Consider the following 18,867-nt stretch of genomic DNA (forward strand, 5'->3'; position numbering starts at 1 on the left):
CATCACTTTTCGTAGCATTCATCAATGATTTACCAGAGACTGTATCAGGCTTGTGTTCTATGTATGCAGATGATACGAAAGTGTATGGTGAGGCTGACTGAGGTTGATATAAAGAGACTTCAGAGTGATCTTGATAGTTTGGTCGACTGGGCTGATACTTGGCAGCTAAAGTTTAATGCCGACAAATGCAAAGTGTTCCATTTAGGCAACAAAAACCAGAAAGCAACCTACAAAATGAGAAAACATGGGAGTGAGGAGATAATTGATTTACAAGAGACAACATTAGAGAAAGATCTGGGAGTTCATATGGACCCAGAGCTCAAGTTTTCACAGCATTTGGATAACAAAGCTAACAGACTGCTTGGACTGATAAGGAGATCTTTTGACTATCTTGACTGTGACACTATGAAGTTAATGTTTGCAGCTTTGGTCCGACCACATTTGGAGTTCGGAAACTGTGTATGGGCACCTTATCTTGAAAAGGATAAGAAGCTTATAGAGAGTGTGCTTAGGCGAGCAACAAAGGTCGTTGGTGGACTCAAGGACTTGAGTTATGAACAGCGCCTGAAAAGAGTAGGATTGCCAAGCATGGTCTATTGGTGTTTGAGAGGTGATATGATTGAGACCTATAAGTTCACACATTGCTTGTACGCGACTCAGGATAGGCTGTTCACATTAGACAAAAAATCAGTCACCAGGGGCCACTCATATAAACTTCTGAAACCCAGAGTTAAAACCACCCTTCGACAGAACTTTTTTACACAGAGAGTTATTGAATGTGGGAACGCATTGCCAGCAAATGTCGTTGAAGCGCCGAGTGTCAATGCTTTCAAGAATAGATTAGATGCTGTGATGGAATGTTATGTGCATAGTGTAGAAGTGCCTCCCACCCAAAATAGCTATGATCAAAAGATCAGTAAAGAAAGTGTAGTGAAGGCTAGCCCCTGATCACAAGATCAGGTAGGGAAATACATTAGATCAGTTGTGAACAAGACATTCAGTGACTGGAAAGACTCGGCGACAGGCCAGTGGCCTAATCAAGCGACGTCGATACCTTCTATTCTGTCTATTCTATTCTATTCTACCCTCCCCCCCTCCTCAAACACACACAACACACACACATGCAATGTAAAAATTGTTCCTGACAGTGGCAGTTGATAACAGGCTATCTCCCCGCCCTCAACTCAACCAAAGGACGCAGCTGCTCCTCTCCCTGTCATATTCGCGGTCGAAAAAAAAAAAGAGGTTCATTTATCATTAGACGAGGAGAAGCCTGATATTAGAGGGAGATTTTTGATAGACAAAATGCGCCAAGTGGGTCATTGGACAGTGATCATGAGTATATATATATATATATAATATATATATATATAATATATATATATATATATATATAATATATATATATATATATATATATATATATATATATATATATATATATATCGAGTCTAATAGTTAAACATTCCCAAAAAGGTCTGCGCTTGTAACCACAAGCCACTGTCTACTCGAATTATGTTGCAGTGTCTCCTCATTATGGTTAGGAATTAGGAATTCATTATCCATGTGGCTGGGCAGCGCTATTCTCACACACATCAAAACTCATGCAAGAAAAATACTACTCTCTTTTATACTTATATCGTCAACATTAGGAAAAAGACATGGTAAATTAAATGATTGCAAATTTCTGTCACTGAAGTTGAATACAAGTTCAGCTCCAATTTTCATTTATTTATCAACAATTAAAGAAAAGGAAATATTTGGGTGGGTGGGATCATCTAACCTCCCACGGTGACCAGGAGGTCAATTGTGCTGTGTCTTCTATCCCTAAATGTGTTTTTCCTTTCCATGTTGCTCTCTGTCTTTGTTCTGTATTGAAATTGCTCTTTTTTTTTCTTTTTCTTTTTTCCCCCCTGGTCCTGATAGGGCAGGAATCCTTAGCTGGAAGGAAGAATAGTCAGATGTATAGTACATTTTTGAGAGATATTTTTTTTTCATCACAAATCATCTCACTGTTATTTTCTGTTATAATTATAATTATACGTTTTGAATACTATATTACAGTATTCATAGCTCTGAATCCTTTGCTTTTCCCTGGATGGGACTTTTAGGCAATGTCAAACCGACAACAGTATGAACTGATGCCTGAAAAAACCTAGAGGCTTCCTCAGTCCACTCGAAAAAATAAAATGTGTTGACATCAAAACAGTTGGTCTACAGTAGTATAGCATATCAAATATCTATATGATGGTCCGCATAATGTCCAAAGTTGTATTTTGTCAACTTTTAAAATGGACCAGGATGCTGGGAATTGGCCGACAAATTAAAAAATTGAGCTTTTATATACACAATATCCACTTAACATGCTCAAAGTGCTTTACAAGGGTTCCCTGGTCAACAGCAACACTTAACATGTAGGACAGGACATGACGCCCGTTAGGCAATGTTATCATTTTTTTCGGACAGAGACAATGCTGTTAATGGCCAGGTACTCATTTTACACCTGAGTACAGTGAGAGAATGTGAGTAAAGAGCCTTTTCCAAGGACTCAACTGTGCACTGAACACAAACCAAGAACCCATCAACACCCAGATCAGGAGGAGGAAATGGAGATGGGTCGGCCAAGTGACACGAAAGGTGGGGCGTCCAAAACAGACGTGGAGGCGCTCACTGTTAGAAGAAATGAAAATGGCAGGCCTCACCTGGGAGGCTACCAAGAAGATGGCCAGGGACAGAAGTAGATGGCGGACTCTCGTAGAGGCCCAATGCTTCACAAGGATCAAAGAGGATTAAGTTAAAGTAAGTTTTAGAGGTGTAATATGTATATTGGTAATGATTGAAATTTGAAATGTCTTTCTCTTCATTCAGATTAAAGACAAAAATAAAATGGTACTTCAAATGCTTGTCACATTCTTGATTGGCGTGTTCTGGGCCTTTGTATTCACTCTACGGGCCTTGGTGGATATGATTCGAGTGGGGCCTTCTAGATTCTTTTACACAAACAGGAACGCATCGATTCCATCGATGCTGAACGATGAAAAATATGGAGAACACAAAATTATCAATTTAGGGGTGAGTTTAACTTGTTTTCTAATGACAAACTATTCGTTCCAGCAAATGAATGTCCCTGTGGGTGTGTGTGTGTGTGTATGTATGAGTTTATTCGGATATAATCGTATAATAACTGAATGCTTAGACAGAGCTAAGACGTTTTATTTTCAGGATTTTATATATATTGTATATGTATATAAAATAATGATAATAATACTGCACACTTATATAGCGCAAAAATCTCATGCAATATGCCTTTACAAAAATATTGATTTTTAAAAAATTGATGTTGCTGTGTGTGTGTGTGTGTGTGTGTGTGTGTGTGTGTGTGTGTGTGCGTGTACTTAGACTACTTCTAAAAATATTTACAGAACCCTTTATTTTTTTACCAGGTATTTGTAGGATATTCCACAGTCTGATGGTAAACATGAATGTAGGTGGCAGTCCAGACTGTGGCAACACACAAACACTTTGATGGTTTTCTATAATTTTGTGTCAAGCCCTCTAAACATCATAGAGGAGCTTATTGTTTTATTCCATTTGCAGCCAATCAAGCTACACTATGTGATAAGTGGTCCGGAGAATGCTCCCCTGATGTTGATGCTCCATGGTTTTCCTGAAATTTGGTTTTCCTGGAGACATCAGATCTCAGAATTTCAGAGGGATTTCAGGTACGATATTGCCTCATTTATTTCACTTGTCATTACCTCAGCAGGGATGCTCTGGGTGGGGTCTTTGACCTCCCGTGGTGGGAAAGAGGTCACTTGCTGTGTCTCCCATCCCCTTATATCTATTATTCCGAGTTGCTTTCTATCTTTGTCTTGGAATGGGATTGCTTAGTTTTATCCTGGCCCTTTGCTGGAGTCCTTAGCTGAGAGGGAAATAGTCTTTAGTATTAGTTCTGGGAGATGATTTTTTCCCCCTTGTAAATCATTTTCATTTATATATTGTTCGTAGTGTTTTCTGTTTCGGATATATTCTGTAAGTATTTGACTGTGTTGCTCTCAGTGAGTTCCTCTGCTGGTGTCTAGTTCCTCTGCTGGTGTCTGCATGTGACTTGTAGATGAGACTAAGTACATTGAAAGTGTGCCCTCGGAATCTACATCTGTCCCCTATTTGAACCAATCTTTGTTTTACGTTTTCATGGGTACCTTTACTTGTAAATTTAGAATTTTTTTCATCACCCATTTTCTTCCTTTTAATTGGACGAGTGGTCTTGTGGTATGACACTCGCTTTCGGATCGGAAGGTCCCGAGTTCGAGCTTCGTTCGGTGCATATTTGAGTCCTAGGAAAAGGCTCTTTACTCACATTCTCTCACCGTATTCAGGTGTAATAAGAGTACCTGGTCGTTAACAGCGTTGTCTCTGACGGAAAAAAATGTAATATCGCCTTACAGGAGTCATGTCCCGTTCTACATGTTACGTGTTGCTGTTGGTCAGGGACCCCTTGAAAAGCGCTTTGAGCATGTTTAGTTAATTTTGCACTATATAAATACTCTATTTTTTTAATATGTTATTTTCCACAATACAGTCATCATCATCATCATCATCATCATCATCATCATCATCATCATCATCATCATCATCATCATTGCCTTTTTCACCCGCGGTCAGGGTATAGGCCACAAACAAACAGTTTCTATCCTTCTCTATCCTAAGCTAACTTTTTAAATCTCATTCCATGTCTTATCACATCTCTGTATATTATTATCTTATTCCTGAATAAATTGAGAACTTAGCCGTTAATGGCGTTATTTCCTTTAAAAAATAATTGTAATATCGCCTCACAGACATTTTATCTCATCCTACATGTTAAGTGTTGCTAGTGGCTAGGGACCACTTGCAAAGCGCTTTGAGCACATTTAATGGAGGTTGCGCTATATAAAAGCTTAAGTTTGTTTGTTTTTTTTGTTTTTTTTTGTTTGTCTTTTAAGATCAAATTTGCATTGGTTTGTCACACTTATCTAATACCTTTAAAAAAATTGTAACCAGGACTGTGGCAGTTGACCTGCGGGGTTACGGAGACTCAGACAAACCTGGAGGTTTGGACAATTATAAACTGGCTGTGTTGATCAGAGATGTAAAATTGCTGATTGAGGGTTTAGGTGAGTAGTGGCCAATCTATTCTCTCTCACTCTCAAGGGTAAGGCTCCGTAGCAGTAGATTAAAATACAAGATGCTCTTTTAAGCATTTAATTTCTCGATTTAAAGTGGCCTTTTAGCTTAATAATACATTGTAGGGGTAAGACCTGACCATTTAAAGAAAGAGAGAAAAAAAAGCATTGACACAAGTTTAATAATAATAATAATAATAATAATGATAATATTAATGATAATAATAATAATAATAATAATAATAATAATAATAATAATAATAATAATAATAATAATAATAATAATAAAAATAATAATAACAACAATAATAATAATAACAATAATAATAATATTAATAATAATAATGATAATATTAATAATAATAATAATAATAATAACAACAACAACAACAACAACAACAACAACAACAACAACAACAATAACAACAACAACAACAACAACAACAACAACAAACATTTTTTATCTCAGGTTATGAATCGTGTGTCCTGTTGGGTCACGATTGGGGCGGGGCTGTAGCCTGGGCTTTTGCCAACAAACACCCAAGCATGGTGGACAGGCTGGTAGCTTTGAACATGTGTCCAGCGCCGGTGTGGTGGAAAACTGCAACGTCCAATCCTATGCAGTTCATTCGATCAGGGTAAGGATACATTAAAAGAACAAAAAAAAAAACCCAAAAAAATTTGAGCTTTTACTTTTACATAGTGCAAAACCCACTAAACGTGCTCAAAGTGCTTTACAATGGGTCCCTAGCCAACAGCAGCACTTAACATGTACGACGAAACATGACACCTGTCAGGCGATATTACAATTTTTTTTTTCCATCAGAGACAATGCTGTTAAAGCCAGGTACTCATTTTACACCTGACTATGGTGAGAGAATGTGAATAAAGTGACTTTTCCAAGGACTCTACTATGCGCCGCTCATGGCAGGACTTGAACCTAGGACCTTCCAATCCGAAGGCGAGTGTCATACCACTAGCCGCACATTGCATCTTTCCTTCTATTGAGTGTTGCTGTTGGCTAGGGACCCCCCTGTAATGCATTTTGAACATTAGTGTATATTTCGTCATATAAATGCTCAGGTTTTTTATTTATTTACTTTTCTATTTATTCACTTATTTATTTATTTATTCATTTCTTTCTTTCTATCTTTCTTTCTTTATTTATTCATTATTTCATTTATTTTTTAATTAATTAATTAATTTATTTTATTTATTTTATTATATTTATTTGTTTATCTATTTTATCTGCATTCATTATTTTATTCATTTATATTACTACTATATTATATTATATTATTATAATATTAATTTATTGTTATTTTTTATTATATTCAATTTATCAATATTTTCCTAATATCGCAATTTCACACGTAGTCGAAATGTAAGTAATGTAACACCGTCAGTGTTTTTCTGTTTTTTTTTTGTTTTTAAAAAAATCATTTTCATTTTCAATTTTTCAATTTGGTTACCCCCTCCCCTTCCCCCTTTTTACTCCATCCTCTCCACCCCCTTCCCCCCTCTTCATCTTCAGATACATATTTTTCTTCTTCCTTCCTTACATTCCGGAGCTTCTGATGTCGAATAACGACCTCAACATGTTTCGTCGAATGTTCAATGAAAAACCCGCCGGGCTGAAGTCAGGACCTGTAAGTGAGGAAGAGATTGAATGTTACAAGTATTACTACAGACGTTCGGGTTAGTCATTCTTCATTTCATCCTGCTACTGCCTCCTCCTGCTACTGCCTCCTCCTCCTCCTCCTTCTCCTCCTCCTCCTCCTCCTTCTTCACCTGCCTCTTCTTCTTCTTCTTCTTCTTCTTCTTCTTCTTCTTCTTCTTCTTCTTCTTCTTCTTCTTCTTCTTCTTCTTCTTCTTCTTCTTCTTCTTCTTCTTCTTTGTCTTCTTCTTCTTTGTCTTCTTCTTCATCTTCTTCTTCTTTGTCTTCTTCTTCATCTTCATCTTCTTCTTCTTCTCCTCCTCCTCCTCCTCCTCCTCCTCCTCCTCCTCCTCCTCCTTCTTCTTCTTCTTCTTCTTCTTCTTCTTCTTCTTCTTCTTCTTCTTCTTCTTCTTCTTCTTCTTCTTCTTCTCCTCCTCCTCCTCCTTCTCCTCCTCCTCCTTCTTCTTCTTCTTCTTCTTCTTCTTCTTCTTCTTCTTCTTCTTCTTCTTCTTCTCCTCCTCCTCCTCCTCCTCCTCCTCCTCCTCCTCCTCCTCCTCCTTCTTCTCCTCCTCCTCCTTCTTCTTCTCCTTCTTCTTCTTCTTCTTCTTCTTCTTCTTCTTCTTCTTCTTCTTCTTCTTCTTCTTCTTCTTCTTCTTCTTCTTCTTCTTCTTCTTCTTCTTCTTCTTCTTCTTCTTCTTCTTCTTCTTCTTTGTCTTCTTCTTCTTTGTCTTCTTCTTCTTTGTCTTCTTCTTCATCTTCTTCTTCTTCTTCTCCTCCTCCTCCTCCTCCTCCTCCTCCTCCTCCTCCTCCTCCTTTTCCTCCTCCTCCTTCTTCACCTGCCTCTTCTTCTTCTTCTTCTTCTTCTTCTTCTTCTTCTTCTTCTTCTTCTTCTTCTTCTTCTTCTTCTTCTTCTTCTTCTTCTTCTTCTTCTTCTTCTTCTTCTTCTTCATCATCTTCTTCTCCTTCTTCCTTCTCTTCCTCCTCCTTTTTTTTGGAAGAAATAAATTTGTACTATAAGGTGAAATATGACATCAGTATCAATTAATGTATCGAATATCATTTTGGTTTGTTTAACCTATGATTCCATATAGTTACAAATATCGAATAGTGCCTACTCACTATCGCTAAGGAAGCTTTTTGCCTCACTTTGCCATGGTTATGGAACAAGCCTCTTGAGTTGGGGTATCAATGAAACTGAGTCTCTCCCCTCAGACCTGTAAAATATAGGCCCGTAAAATGCTGGGTTTCTGACATCACAACAATATTTTCTCTCTTTCATTGTGCGACTATGTGGTCCAGCGGTATGACACTAGCCTTCGGATTGGAAGGTCCTGGGTTCGATTCTCAAGTTGCGCATAGTTGAGTCCGAAGAAAAGGCTCTCTACTCACATTATCTCACTGTACTCAGGTGTAAAATGAGTACCTGGCTGTTAACTCTATCTGAAAAAAAATGTAATATCACCTTCAGGTGTCATGTCTCGTCCTACATGTTAAGTGTTGCTGTTGGCTAGGGGCCCCTTGTAAAGCGCTTTGTACACATTTAGTGGATATTGCGTTATATAAAAATTCAAGTTTTTTGTGTGTTTTTTTTGTCATCACCATTTTACCGTTTATGTATGAAGATTGACTTTAAAATGTGGCCAAGTGCATGAGTGCAAGGTGTCCAGCTCAACCCGGAATTTTGTCTTTTTGACATGGATTTTATTTCCGGCATCTATGTCACTGTCACAGTGAAGGTTGTTCACATTTATCTTATTAAATTTTATTTTATTAAGAACTGAATTCATCTCACTCCAGTTATATTTCGGTAGGCTTAGATAAACTTTACCTTCTAATATTAGATCGTCTTTCCTTTTATAGCCTTCCCTCGAATTAATTTCTAATTAGTGAATACTTTTTGTTCTACATTCTGTCACGTAGCCACTTATTATAAAAGCTGATAGGTCTAATATTCTACACTCACTTTCTCTCCACAATCTATGCCGGACGGCCAGTCGCTCTATTCCTATATATATACTGGAAGATTTTTATCTTTTGGGACTTTGTAGATATTATATCTACACCATTAAGACGCCGGAGCTTTTAACTTTGATTGTATAATCTTCAAGGATCAAACCCAAGCCCGCTGTCAAAGGACTACACAATAACTTCTTACCAATTGCCTGGAAGTGGAATTTTACGAGTCCAATCCTGTTATCAGAGGAATAGATCATCCAAGCCCATCAACTGCCTGGAAACGTAAACTTATGAACCTGACATATTATCATAAGTTACGTAAAATATTCATATCTCTATTTGTAACTGCCACGATCACTGTTTATCTCTTTTAATTAAATTTCATCATTATTTTTATTTCATTGTAAACAAATCGTTAATTGTTTTTCATTTATAGTAACTAGTAAATTCTGGGGCCTCATTCTACATATATCTTTATGCATAGTCGAGTAGCTCTTTACTCACTTGAGACCATGACATTTTGGAGGGGACACATATAAAGAATTGAATTTATTTAGTTACTTATATCTATTTCATCTAACCTTAAAGTTTAAATTGTAAAACTCTTAATTGCCCCACTTGATCATATTTTAATTGAACTCCCTATTTACAGGATTAATTTTTTTTTCTTTTTCATTTCTTCATTTAAATGGAATAGCAATTTATCCATTCATTCTTTCATTCAAATTGAATAGCATTTTATTGATTCATTCCTTCATTCATTTATTCATTTATAAATTATTCATTCATTCATTGTTCATTCATTTATTCATTCATTCATTCATTCATCCATTCATTCGTTTATTCACTAATTTATCCAATCATTCATACATATATTCCTCCATTCATTCTTTCATTCATACATTATCCATTCATTCATTCATCTATTCACTCAGTTTTTCATTCATTCATTCATTCCTTGTCCACTTTGTTATTATATCACTCATTTCATTTTGTTGTTTGCCTCATTCATGAATTGTTTTCAATATGTTTACATTCCATAACGATTCATTCACCTATCATCCAATCACTCAGTGTTGTGAACACATTTTGTAACTATTGTAAATCTTACGATATTTTATTGTTTTGTATTTCAGACATCACTGTTAAACACTCTTCAATGCCTAATTACAATTGTTGAACAACCATTGAACAAGAGAGAGGTCCCAGCCACGAACTGAGTTGGTAGATATATCCTTCATTATTCTCTTTTACATGAGTTGGGCATCACATAGTAACTATAGACATCGTGATTTGTTTTGCATAGTGATTTGTTTTAAATGCATTTTTGGCATATTACTGTTACCGAAAACCACTTATATATTATGTTCTGAAAAGTGAGTCTTTAAAAACTAAATAATAATAAAAGGAGTCTACTAGCCGTCGTGTTATATTTAGTGATAGATAACTTGGGATTACTTTGGCATCCTATTATTGTTATCACACTCTAGTATATTAGCGTCATTGCGAATAATTGTACACAAACTAACGACGAGTCACACACATTGGTGATACATTTTTCGTAGTAACATAGTTTAGAGTACACGCGATTGACACATTGTTATTGACACAAGTCATAATAACTGCGCATTGTATTGACACATTGCTTTATAAGATATAACGATAAAAGGCATCAAATTCAACATACATAATAAGTTGAAATAAGAGAGAGAGAGATTTCTAAAAATAGAACAGTTCATTCCAGTAAGTGTAAATAAATAAAACAGTCAGTAACAGTATCCTGTCAATATAATATATATAAAATATCGTAACTAATTTATTGCAACATGGAAGCATATAAAAGATACTTAAGTCTCGCAAAGGACTTAGAAATACCCCAGGAAAGAATATTTTCATGGTGCGAAGAGAAAGTAAAAGAAGAAAAAGAACATGAAGAAAGAATTCGTAGAGAAGAAAATGAAGAAAGAATTCGTAAAGAAGAAAAAGAACACGAAGAAAGAATTCGTAGAGAAGAAAATGAAGAAAGAATTCGTAGAGAAGAAAATGAAGAAAGAATTCGTAGAGAAGAAAATGAAGAAAGAATACGTAGAGAAAAACGAGAAGAAAGAGTCCAAGAAAGGGAACTAAAAAGACAAATAGCTTTAGCAGAAGAAGAAACCAAAAGGACCCAAATGATGCTGGAAATTGAAAAAACAAAAACCGGTCATGAAAGAAAACATAATAATAGTGATGAATTTTTCGTGAAACTTCCACGCATGCCAACATACGATGAACGCTCAGACTGTTTAGAATCCTTCTTACACCGATTCGAAGTTCAGGCTAAAGGTTATCGTTGGCCAGAAAGCAAATGGGCCACAGCCTTGATTAACTGCTTATCTGGAGAACCGCTAAAAGTTTTCTATACCTTAACAACTGAAGATGCAGATGACTATGGAAAAATTAAAGACGCTCTACTAAAAAGATTTAGATTAACGGAAGATGGTTACCAGGAAAGGTTTCACACTGCAAAACCGGAAAGTGGAGAAGACTTTAATACATTCGTGAACCGAATTACTCAATTTCTAAATCGGTGGCTTGAGTTGGCAAACGTAAAACAAGACGACTTTGCAGGCCTTTACTATCTCACGCTGAAGAATCGAATCTATCAAGCTTGCAACCCAGATTTAGTCGCATTCTTTAAAGAGAGAAAGCCAGAAAACTTGGACAAATTAAAAATCTACGCAGAAAACTTTAACAGCGCACATCCATTGACACCCCTTAGCAGAACATTGAAGGAACCATACTACGCTGCCGCTGCTCAGAGTCCAGGTACACCTAAAGTTCAGTACTCAAATAGAACGAGCCGATCAATCACTCGGAACACGCAAGTGAAACAGGATGACCATAGTAACAAACCATGGAACAAACAGTTCAATAGAGACCATAGCCGACCCTATCAAAACAAAACAAGAAATAGCACTGACAATAATACTGAGTATAAGAAAACCAACAAACCTATAATTAAATGTCAATATTGTGGAATGAAAGGCCACACAGCAGACAAATGTTACAAAATCGTGGGATATCCGAAAGAAACTGCAAATGCATCACTCCAAACAAGTGTAAATAATCAGACACGAGTAATGTCAGGAGAAAATATAAATGTGTATTGCGTGAAAGGTATGTCACTTTTAACACAAACTCACAAATCAGGATCGCTATTTTTTTGTGAAGGCAAAGCTAATGGAACTGATTGCAAAATATTGAGAGACACAGGATGCAGTACAGTAGGAATAAAAGCATCTTTGATCAATGACGAAGACAAAACTGGAAAAACGGTACAATGCATCACATTCAGTGGCACAGTCGAAACCTTTGAAACAGCTAACGTGTACATAGAAACCCCATACTATACAGGAATAGTGGAATGCTGTATACTTCCCAACCCCGTCGCTGATGTTTTTGTTGGCAATATAAAAGGTCTTAAAGACAACCCAACAGATGTAAAAGAATGGTCATTAACCCAAGAAACAGCTTGTCTAGCAGAAACAAGAAAGATGACTAAGACAACAGAGAAGCCAATGACTATTTCTCTTGAACCACAACAATTTGACAGGAACACGTTCATCGAAGAACAGAAAAAGGACCCGACTTTAACTTCATATTTCAATATCGCAAACAAAGGGACGAAATCAAAAGTTGAATACATCATTGAAAAAGATATTCTGTTCAGGTTACATAGGAAAAGAAACAAAATAGCTAAACAACTGGTCACGCCGAGTATTTACAGAAACAAAATCCTTGGAATAGCGCACGATTCAATAACTTCTGGACATCTTGGGAGCTCTTCCACATTGAAGAGAATATCCGAGAATTTCACATGGCCTGGAATTACTAAAGACGTCCGAGAATATGTGAAATCGTGTGACACATGCCAAAGAAGAGTCGCAAAAGGCAGAATACCGAGATTGCCATTAGAGACAACCCCAGTTATTGAAAAAGTTTTTCAAAAAGTTGCAATCGACATTATAGGCCCTTTAACAAAATCAGATAGAAACCATACACACATACTAACACTAGTCGATTACGCAACCAGGTGGCCAGAAGCGATAGCATTGAAATCAACTACATCGGATCACATAGCTGAAGCATTGATGACAATTTTTACTAGAATAGGCATACCAAATGAAATACTGTCGGACAATGGACCCCAATTTACATCACATATGATGCATGAAACCATGAAACTCATGGGAATCCAACACTCATTCACAACTCCCTACCACCCCCAAGCAAATGGTCTTTGTGAAAGATTTAATGGCACTCTAAAGAATATGTTAAGAAAAGTGTCAGCAGAAAAACCAGATGATTGGGACAGATACTTACCAGCAATCCTATTTGCATATAGAGAAATACCCCAAGAATCTACAGGCTACTCCCCATTTGAGTTGATGTATGGACGATCACCTCGCGGCCCGATCAATATAGTAGCCGACATTTGTAAAGGGAATGAGGAGGACAATAACGAAATTATGTTTGCTTACGAATATGTAAGAAACCTGAAAGACAGAATAGAGGACACGTGTAAGCTAGCACAGGAATCCGTCACTAAAAAAGCAGAGAAATACAAGGAATACTCCGATCGAAAAAGCAAGTCAAGAAAATTTGAGATTGGTGACAAAGTACTAATACTCTTACCCGATGACTCGAGTAAACTTTTAGCTACATGGAAAGGACCATTCAAAATAACAGCAGTAAAATCTAATGTTAATTACGAGATTCAAATTAACAACACAACAAAGACATTCCATGCAAACATGCTAAAAAAGTATTTTGATAGAGACACAGTGTCGCAACCTATGTTTACTAATATCGAAGCTTCAAATGCAGGATCAATCATACCGTTGGTCATGGGACACAGACACCCGAGACAGAAAAACAAACAAAAATCGCACAATTGCAACCACCTAAGACAAAAAAAGAAGTACGCAAAGTACTTGGGCTCCTAAATTTTTACAGGAAATACATTTACAACTTCGCGCACATCGCGACACCGCTAACAAATCTGACAAAGAATGGGTCACCGAACAAAATTGTTTGGACAGAAGCGTGTCAGAATAGCTTTAACCAGTTAAAGGCATTACTCTGTTCAGAACCAATTCTTAAATTACCCGACATATCAAAAGAATTTGTTGTAAGAACTGACGCGTCTGATAAGGGCATCGCAGGTGTACTATTACAGGAACATGAGGGAACTCTAATGCCTTGCTTATATGCAAGCAGAAAATTATTGGACAGAGAATCACGATACTCTGTAATAGAGCGTGAAGGACTGGCCATCGTCTTTGCTTTAAAGACATTCAGCAGATATCTACTGCTAAAAGAGTTTGTGGTCGAAACGGACCATAAACCACTCACGTACATAAGAAATAACAAAATGAATAATAGTAGAGTACTAAGGTGGAGTCTATTTTTGCAAAATTACACTTTCAGTATCTCTCACATACCAGGCTGTGAAAATATTCACGCCGACCTACTTTCTCGATTAGTATAAACACGTGAGAAGGGTATAACTTAACCTCCCATGCATACTGTTAGTTACCTCGCAAACTATGCCAAATCAGAACGCACAATTTCGATAATTTTATTTGTAAACATGATGACCCAACTTAATGTAACATTGAGTATTGTTTGGATATATATACCATACCCATTCATGATTTGGGAAATCTTCTCTTTATCTATCATTGTTATGAATTTTCACTCATTTATGATTAATAATTGAAATGTCAATATTTCATTTACATTTTCATTCATTTCATTTAGTAAATTACCTTCATATCATCGACTTAAATCATGCTTCATTGCCATCACTATTGTTTATCACAATGATTTGTAATCACATTGCCATCATGTTGTTCATCACAATGATTTGTAATCACAATCTTTCATTGTTATTGTCACCCATTCATATACCTACGTTAATATAAACATTTCCATGTCTAGTTAATAAATAATTTAATTGTAGCACAAATCATAACAATGGATTAATGCTAGAGTATCATGATAGTAAATTTACTTCCGTTTGTAAAATCTATCTTTCCCATAATGGTTAAAGAGTATATTTTAAACGTGGGTGGGGGGTGTCACAGTGAAGGTTGTTCACAATTATCTTATTAAATTTTATTTTATTAAGAACTGAATTCATCTCACTCCAGTTATATTTCGGTAGGCTTAGATAAACTTTACCTTCTAATATTAGATCGTCTTTCCTTTTATAGCCTTCCCTCGAATTAATTTCTAATTAGTGAATACTTTTCGTTCTACATTCTGTCACGTAGCCACTTATTATAAAAGCTGATAGGTCTAATATTCTACACTCACTTTCTCTCCACAATCTATGCCGGACGGCCAGTCGCTCTATTCCTATATATATACTGGAAGATTTTTATCTTTTGGGACTTTGTAGATATTATATCTACACCATTAAGACGCCGGAGCTTTTAACTTTGATTGTATAATCTTCAAGGATCAAACCCAAGCCCGCTGTCAAAGGACTACACAATAACTTCTTACCAATTGCCTGGAAGTGGAATTTTACGAGTCCAATCCTGTTATCAGAGGAATAGATCATCCAAGCCCATCAACTGCCTGGAACCGTAAACTTATGAACCTGACATATTATCATAAGTTACGTAAAATATTCATATCTCTATTTGTAACTGCCACGATCACTGTTTATCTCTTTTAATTAAATTTCATCATTATTTTTTATTTCATTGTAAACAAATCGTTAATTGTTTTTCATTTATAGTAACTAGTAAATTCTGGGGCCTCATTCTACATATATCTTTATGCATAGTCGAGTAGCTCTTTACTCACTTGAGACCATGACAGTCACCCCGACATCTGGTTGGGCTTCCTGACCTCCCATAGTGGGCAGGGAGGTACTTACTGTGTCTTCTATCACCCTATATCTGTATTTCAACTTGCTTTCTGTCTTTGACGTGGAATGAGATTACTTGGTTTTATCCTGGCCCTGGCTGGTGCCCTTGCTGAGAGGGAAACAGTCGAATGTATAGATAGTTTTGGGAGATGATATTCTTTTCCTTATAAATCATCTCTCTGTTATGAACTGTTATTTTTTTTATTTTAACATATGATTTGTTAACATTTGAGTGTTTCTTCGTGGGATCTTGTGCTGGTGTCTGGGTGAAACATTTAGGTAATCTCAAACTAAGTACACTGATAGTGTGCTCTTGGAATCTACATCTGTTTCCTATTTGAACCAATTCCCCTTTGTCTTACCTTTCTTGGGTGCTTTAATTGTAATTCCAGAACTTTTTACTATCCCATTTTCTTCCTTTTTACTGGCGCTGATATGACCTTAATGTGTTGCAAGTGCCGTAAAACTCTTAAAAACAAAACAAAACATCACCCGACATAATACTGTTTGGAGGCAGTGGGTCACATTTCAAAATAAGTTTGAAACATTTTGAATTTGTTGGAAATGGATTTCAGGCGTATTTGGACTTTGTTGGAAATGGATTTCAGGCGTATTTGGCCTTTGCTGGAAATGGATTTCAGGCGTATTTGGCCTTTGTTGGAAATGGATTTCAGGCGTATTTGGCCTTTGTTGGAAATGGATTTCAGGCGTATTTGGCCTTCGTTGGAAATGGATTTCAGGCGTATTTGGCCTTTTTTGGAAATGGATTTCAGGCGTATTTGGCCTTAACCTACTTGCACTCGTGCATGTGGTCTTGAGGTGTAAGATCCAGGGTTGGAATCCCGCTTTGAGCAATGCATAGTTGAGTCCTTGGGAAAGGCTTTTTTACTGACATTATCTCACTATCCTCAGGTGTAAAATGAGTATCTGGTCATTAACAGCGTTGTCTCTGTCTGAAAATAAAAATGCAATATCACCAAAACAGATATTATGTCTCGTCCTCTATGTTAAGCTGTTGCTGTTTGCTTGGGACTCTTTGTAAAGTTCTACACGTTAAGTGTTGCTGTTGGCTATGGGTTCCTATAAAGCGTTTTGAGCGGGTTTAGTAGATATTGCACTGTATAAATTCTCGAGTTTTTAAGACAGATGCCGTATGGTCCATGAACAATTTTCAGAAGATTTTCAGACAATTTTGTTGGGTGCTACTTTCAGGTCTCTGACCCCCTGTTTTGTTGTCCTCCTCAGGTTCGTTCACCCCAGGCATCAACTACTACCGAGCCAATCTGTACCCCCCACATCAAGGGCACCCCCTACACTACCCCATGCCCGTGCACATCGTGTGGGGACTGGATGATCTGTTCTTGACCACCAAGCTCCTGGAGGAGACGATGAAAGTCGTTCCACACGCCACAGTGACTCGGGTTGCCGACTCCAGCCATTGGGTGCAGAATGACAGACCTGATAAGGTCAACCAGTCCATTAGAGAGTTTTTTAAAAAGTCTGACTTTTACAATAAGAAATGAAGTGGAACAATACGTAAATCGTCTCATGGCGGTATATTGCAGTGGTGACAACATTATGGAAAAATGCGTTTTCGTATGCATTTTCATTCATTGGCCGCATTTTGCTGAGGATTATAAACATTATTAAATTTCTATTTAACACTCATACAATATTTCAGTGTCCTTAAACACTTTTATAGATAAAATGAAGTTGACGTCACTCAGGTCTTTGTTATTGTTTTTTGCCATCCATGTTTATGAGTAATTCTCACTAAACTGTATTAACCAGACCATAAAAGTTCATGGTTACACACAGTTTTCTATTTTGTTGGTCCGTTATACATCCGGATGGCAATGTTGTGAGATTCTTAGCCAAGCGCATACTATCTATACGTTGATATTCTGGTAATCATAACTATTTAATATGGTCTATAAAGAGTAAGTTTTTCATTAATTTGTGATATAGCCCAACACCATTTGTCAGACTGATTTATCCTGGCTGCCGTTTTGAGACAGTAGCACAAATATGTGCAGCTATGTGGTCTAGTGGTATGACACTCGCTTCGGGATCGGAAGGTCCTGGGTTCAAGCCTCACTCGGTGCTTATATGAGTCCTTGGAAAAGGCTCTTTACTCACATTATCTCAACGTACTCAGGTGTACAATGAATACCCGGATAGCATTGTCTCTGTTGGGAAAAATATTGTAATATCACCTAACAGACGTCATTCTCTTTCTACATGTTAGGTGTTGCTGTTAGTCAGGGACCTTTGTAAAGCGCTTTGAGCATGTTGAGTGGATATTGCGTTCTATGTACTTTTTAAAAGCTCATATGTAACCCATGGACTCAAAATGGTTTTATGTCAGGAGTGAATCTGTTGCTTAAGGCTCAAAATTGAATTTTAAAATCTGATAATGGTAAGAGGGTCCACCCCACCGTAATAGCAGTTTGAGGTGTCTGGTTACATATGTTACGATCTACAGTAATATAGATTGAGATTTGTGTGTGTACTTAATTTGATTGTCAAGTAAGATATTTATATTTATACAAAATACTCCTCTCTTTTACCAAAACGATATTATAAATTCTGATTATGGGTGAATATATATATATATATATATATATATATATATATATATATATATATATATATATATATATATATATATATATAATGTAAATTTTCATTCACATTTTTTTGCCGAGACGACTCGTTTCTGTGTTCCTTAACACACACACACACACACACATATATATATATATATATATATATATATATATATATATATCTATATATATATATATATATATATATATATCTATATATATATATATATATATATATATATATATATATATATATATATATATATTATATATATACACACATATACATATATTTATGAGTGAGAGTGTGTGTGTTTTGTGTGTGATATTGACAGCAAGGAACTTGTAGTGATGGTGATGAAAAGAGGATCATAAATATGATGACGATAATGAGGATGCTAATGATAATGATAGTGCTGATGATGATGATAAACAATTGTCGATAATAAATTATTTGTTCATTTTCTGTAAAGATCCAGGTAATGAGATGGGTTTGTTTTTAATATCAGACTATAGATAGAGGGGTTTATTTTCTCTATTGCCTCCCTTTGTTCT

General features: G+C 36.4%; 2 protein-coding genes across 3 annotated transcripts in view; one reads left to right on the forward strand and one right to left on the reverse strand.

Moving 5' to 3' along the window:
* Positions 1 to 18,867, reverse strand: part of LOC144977410 (uncharacterized) — a 95,067-nt gene that overhangs the window by 29,045 nt on the left and 47,155 nt on the right. The window lies entirely within an intron of this gene.
* On the forward strand, positions 3,424 to 17,226 carry LOC144976123 (epoxide hydrolase 3-like). The gene is made up of 5 exons (XM_078920304.1): positions 3,424 to 3,722; positions 5,044 to 5,156; positions 5,635 to 5,753; positions 6,737 to 6,863; positions 16,949 to 17,226. Exons 1-5 carry the CDS (start codon positions 3,526 to 3,528, stop codon positions 17,224 to 17,226), a joined length of 834 nt encoding a protein of 277 aa, XP_078776430.1. The 5' UTR covers positions 3,424 to 3,525.

Source organism: Berghia stephanieae, chromosome 7, assembly GCF_034508935.2.
Source record: "Berghia stephanieae isolate SIO BIC M18660-M18661 chromosome 7, UCSD_Bste_1.3, whole genome shotgun sequence".
Classification (NCBI taxonomy): Eukaryota; Metazoa; Mollusca; class Gastropoda; order Nudibranchia; family Aeolidiidae; genus Berghia; species Berghia stephanieae.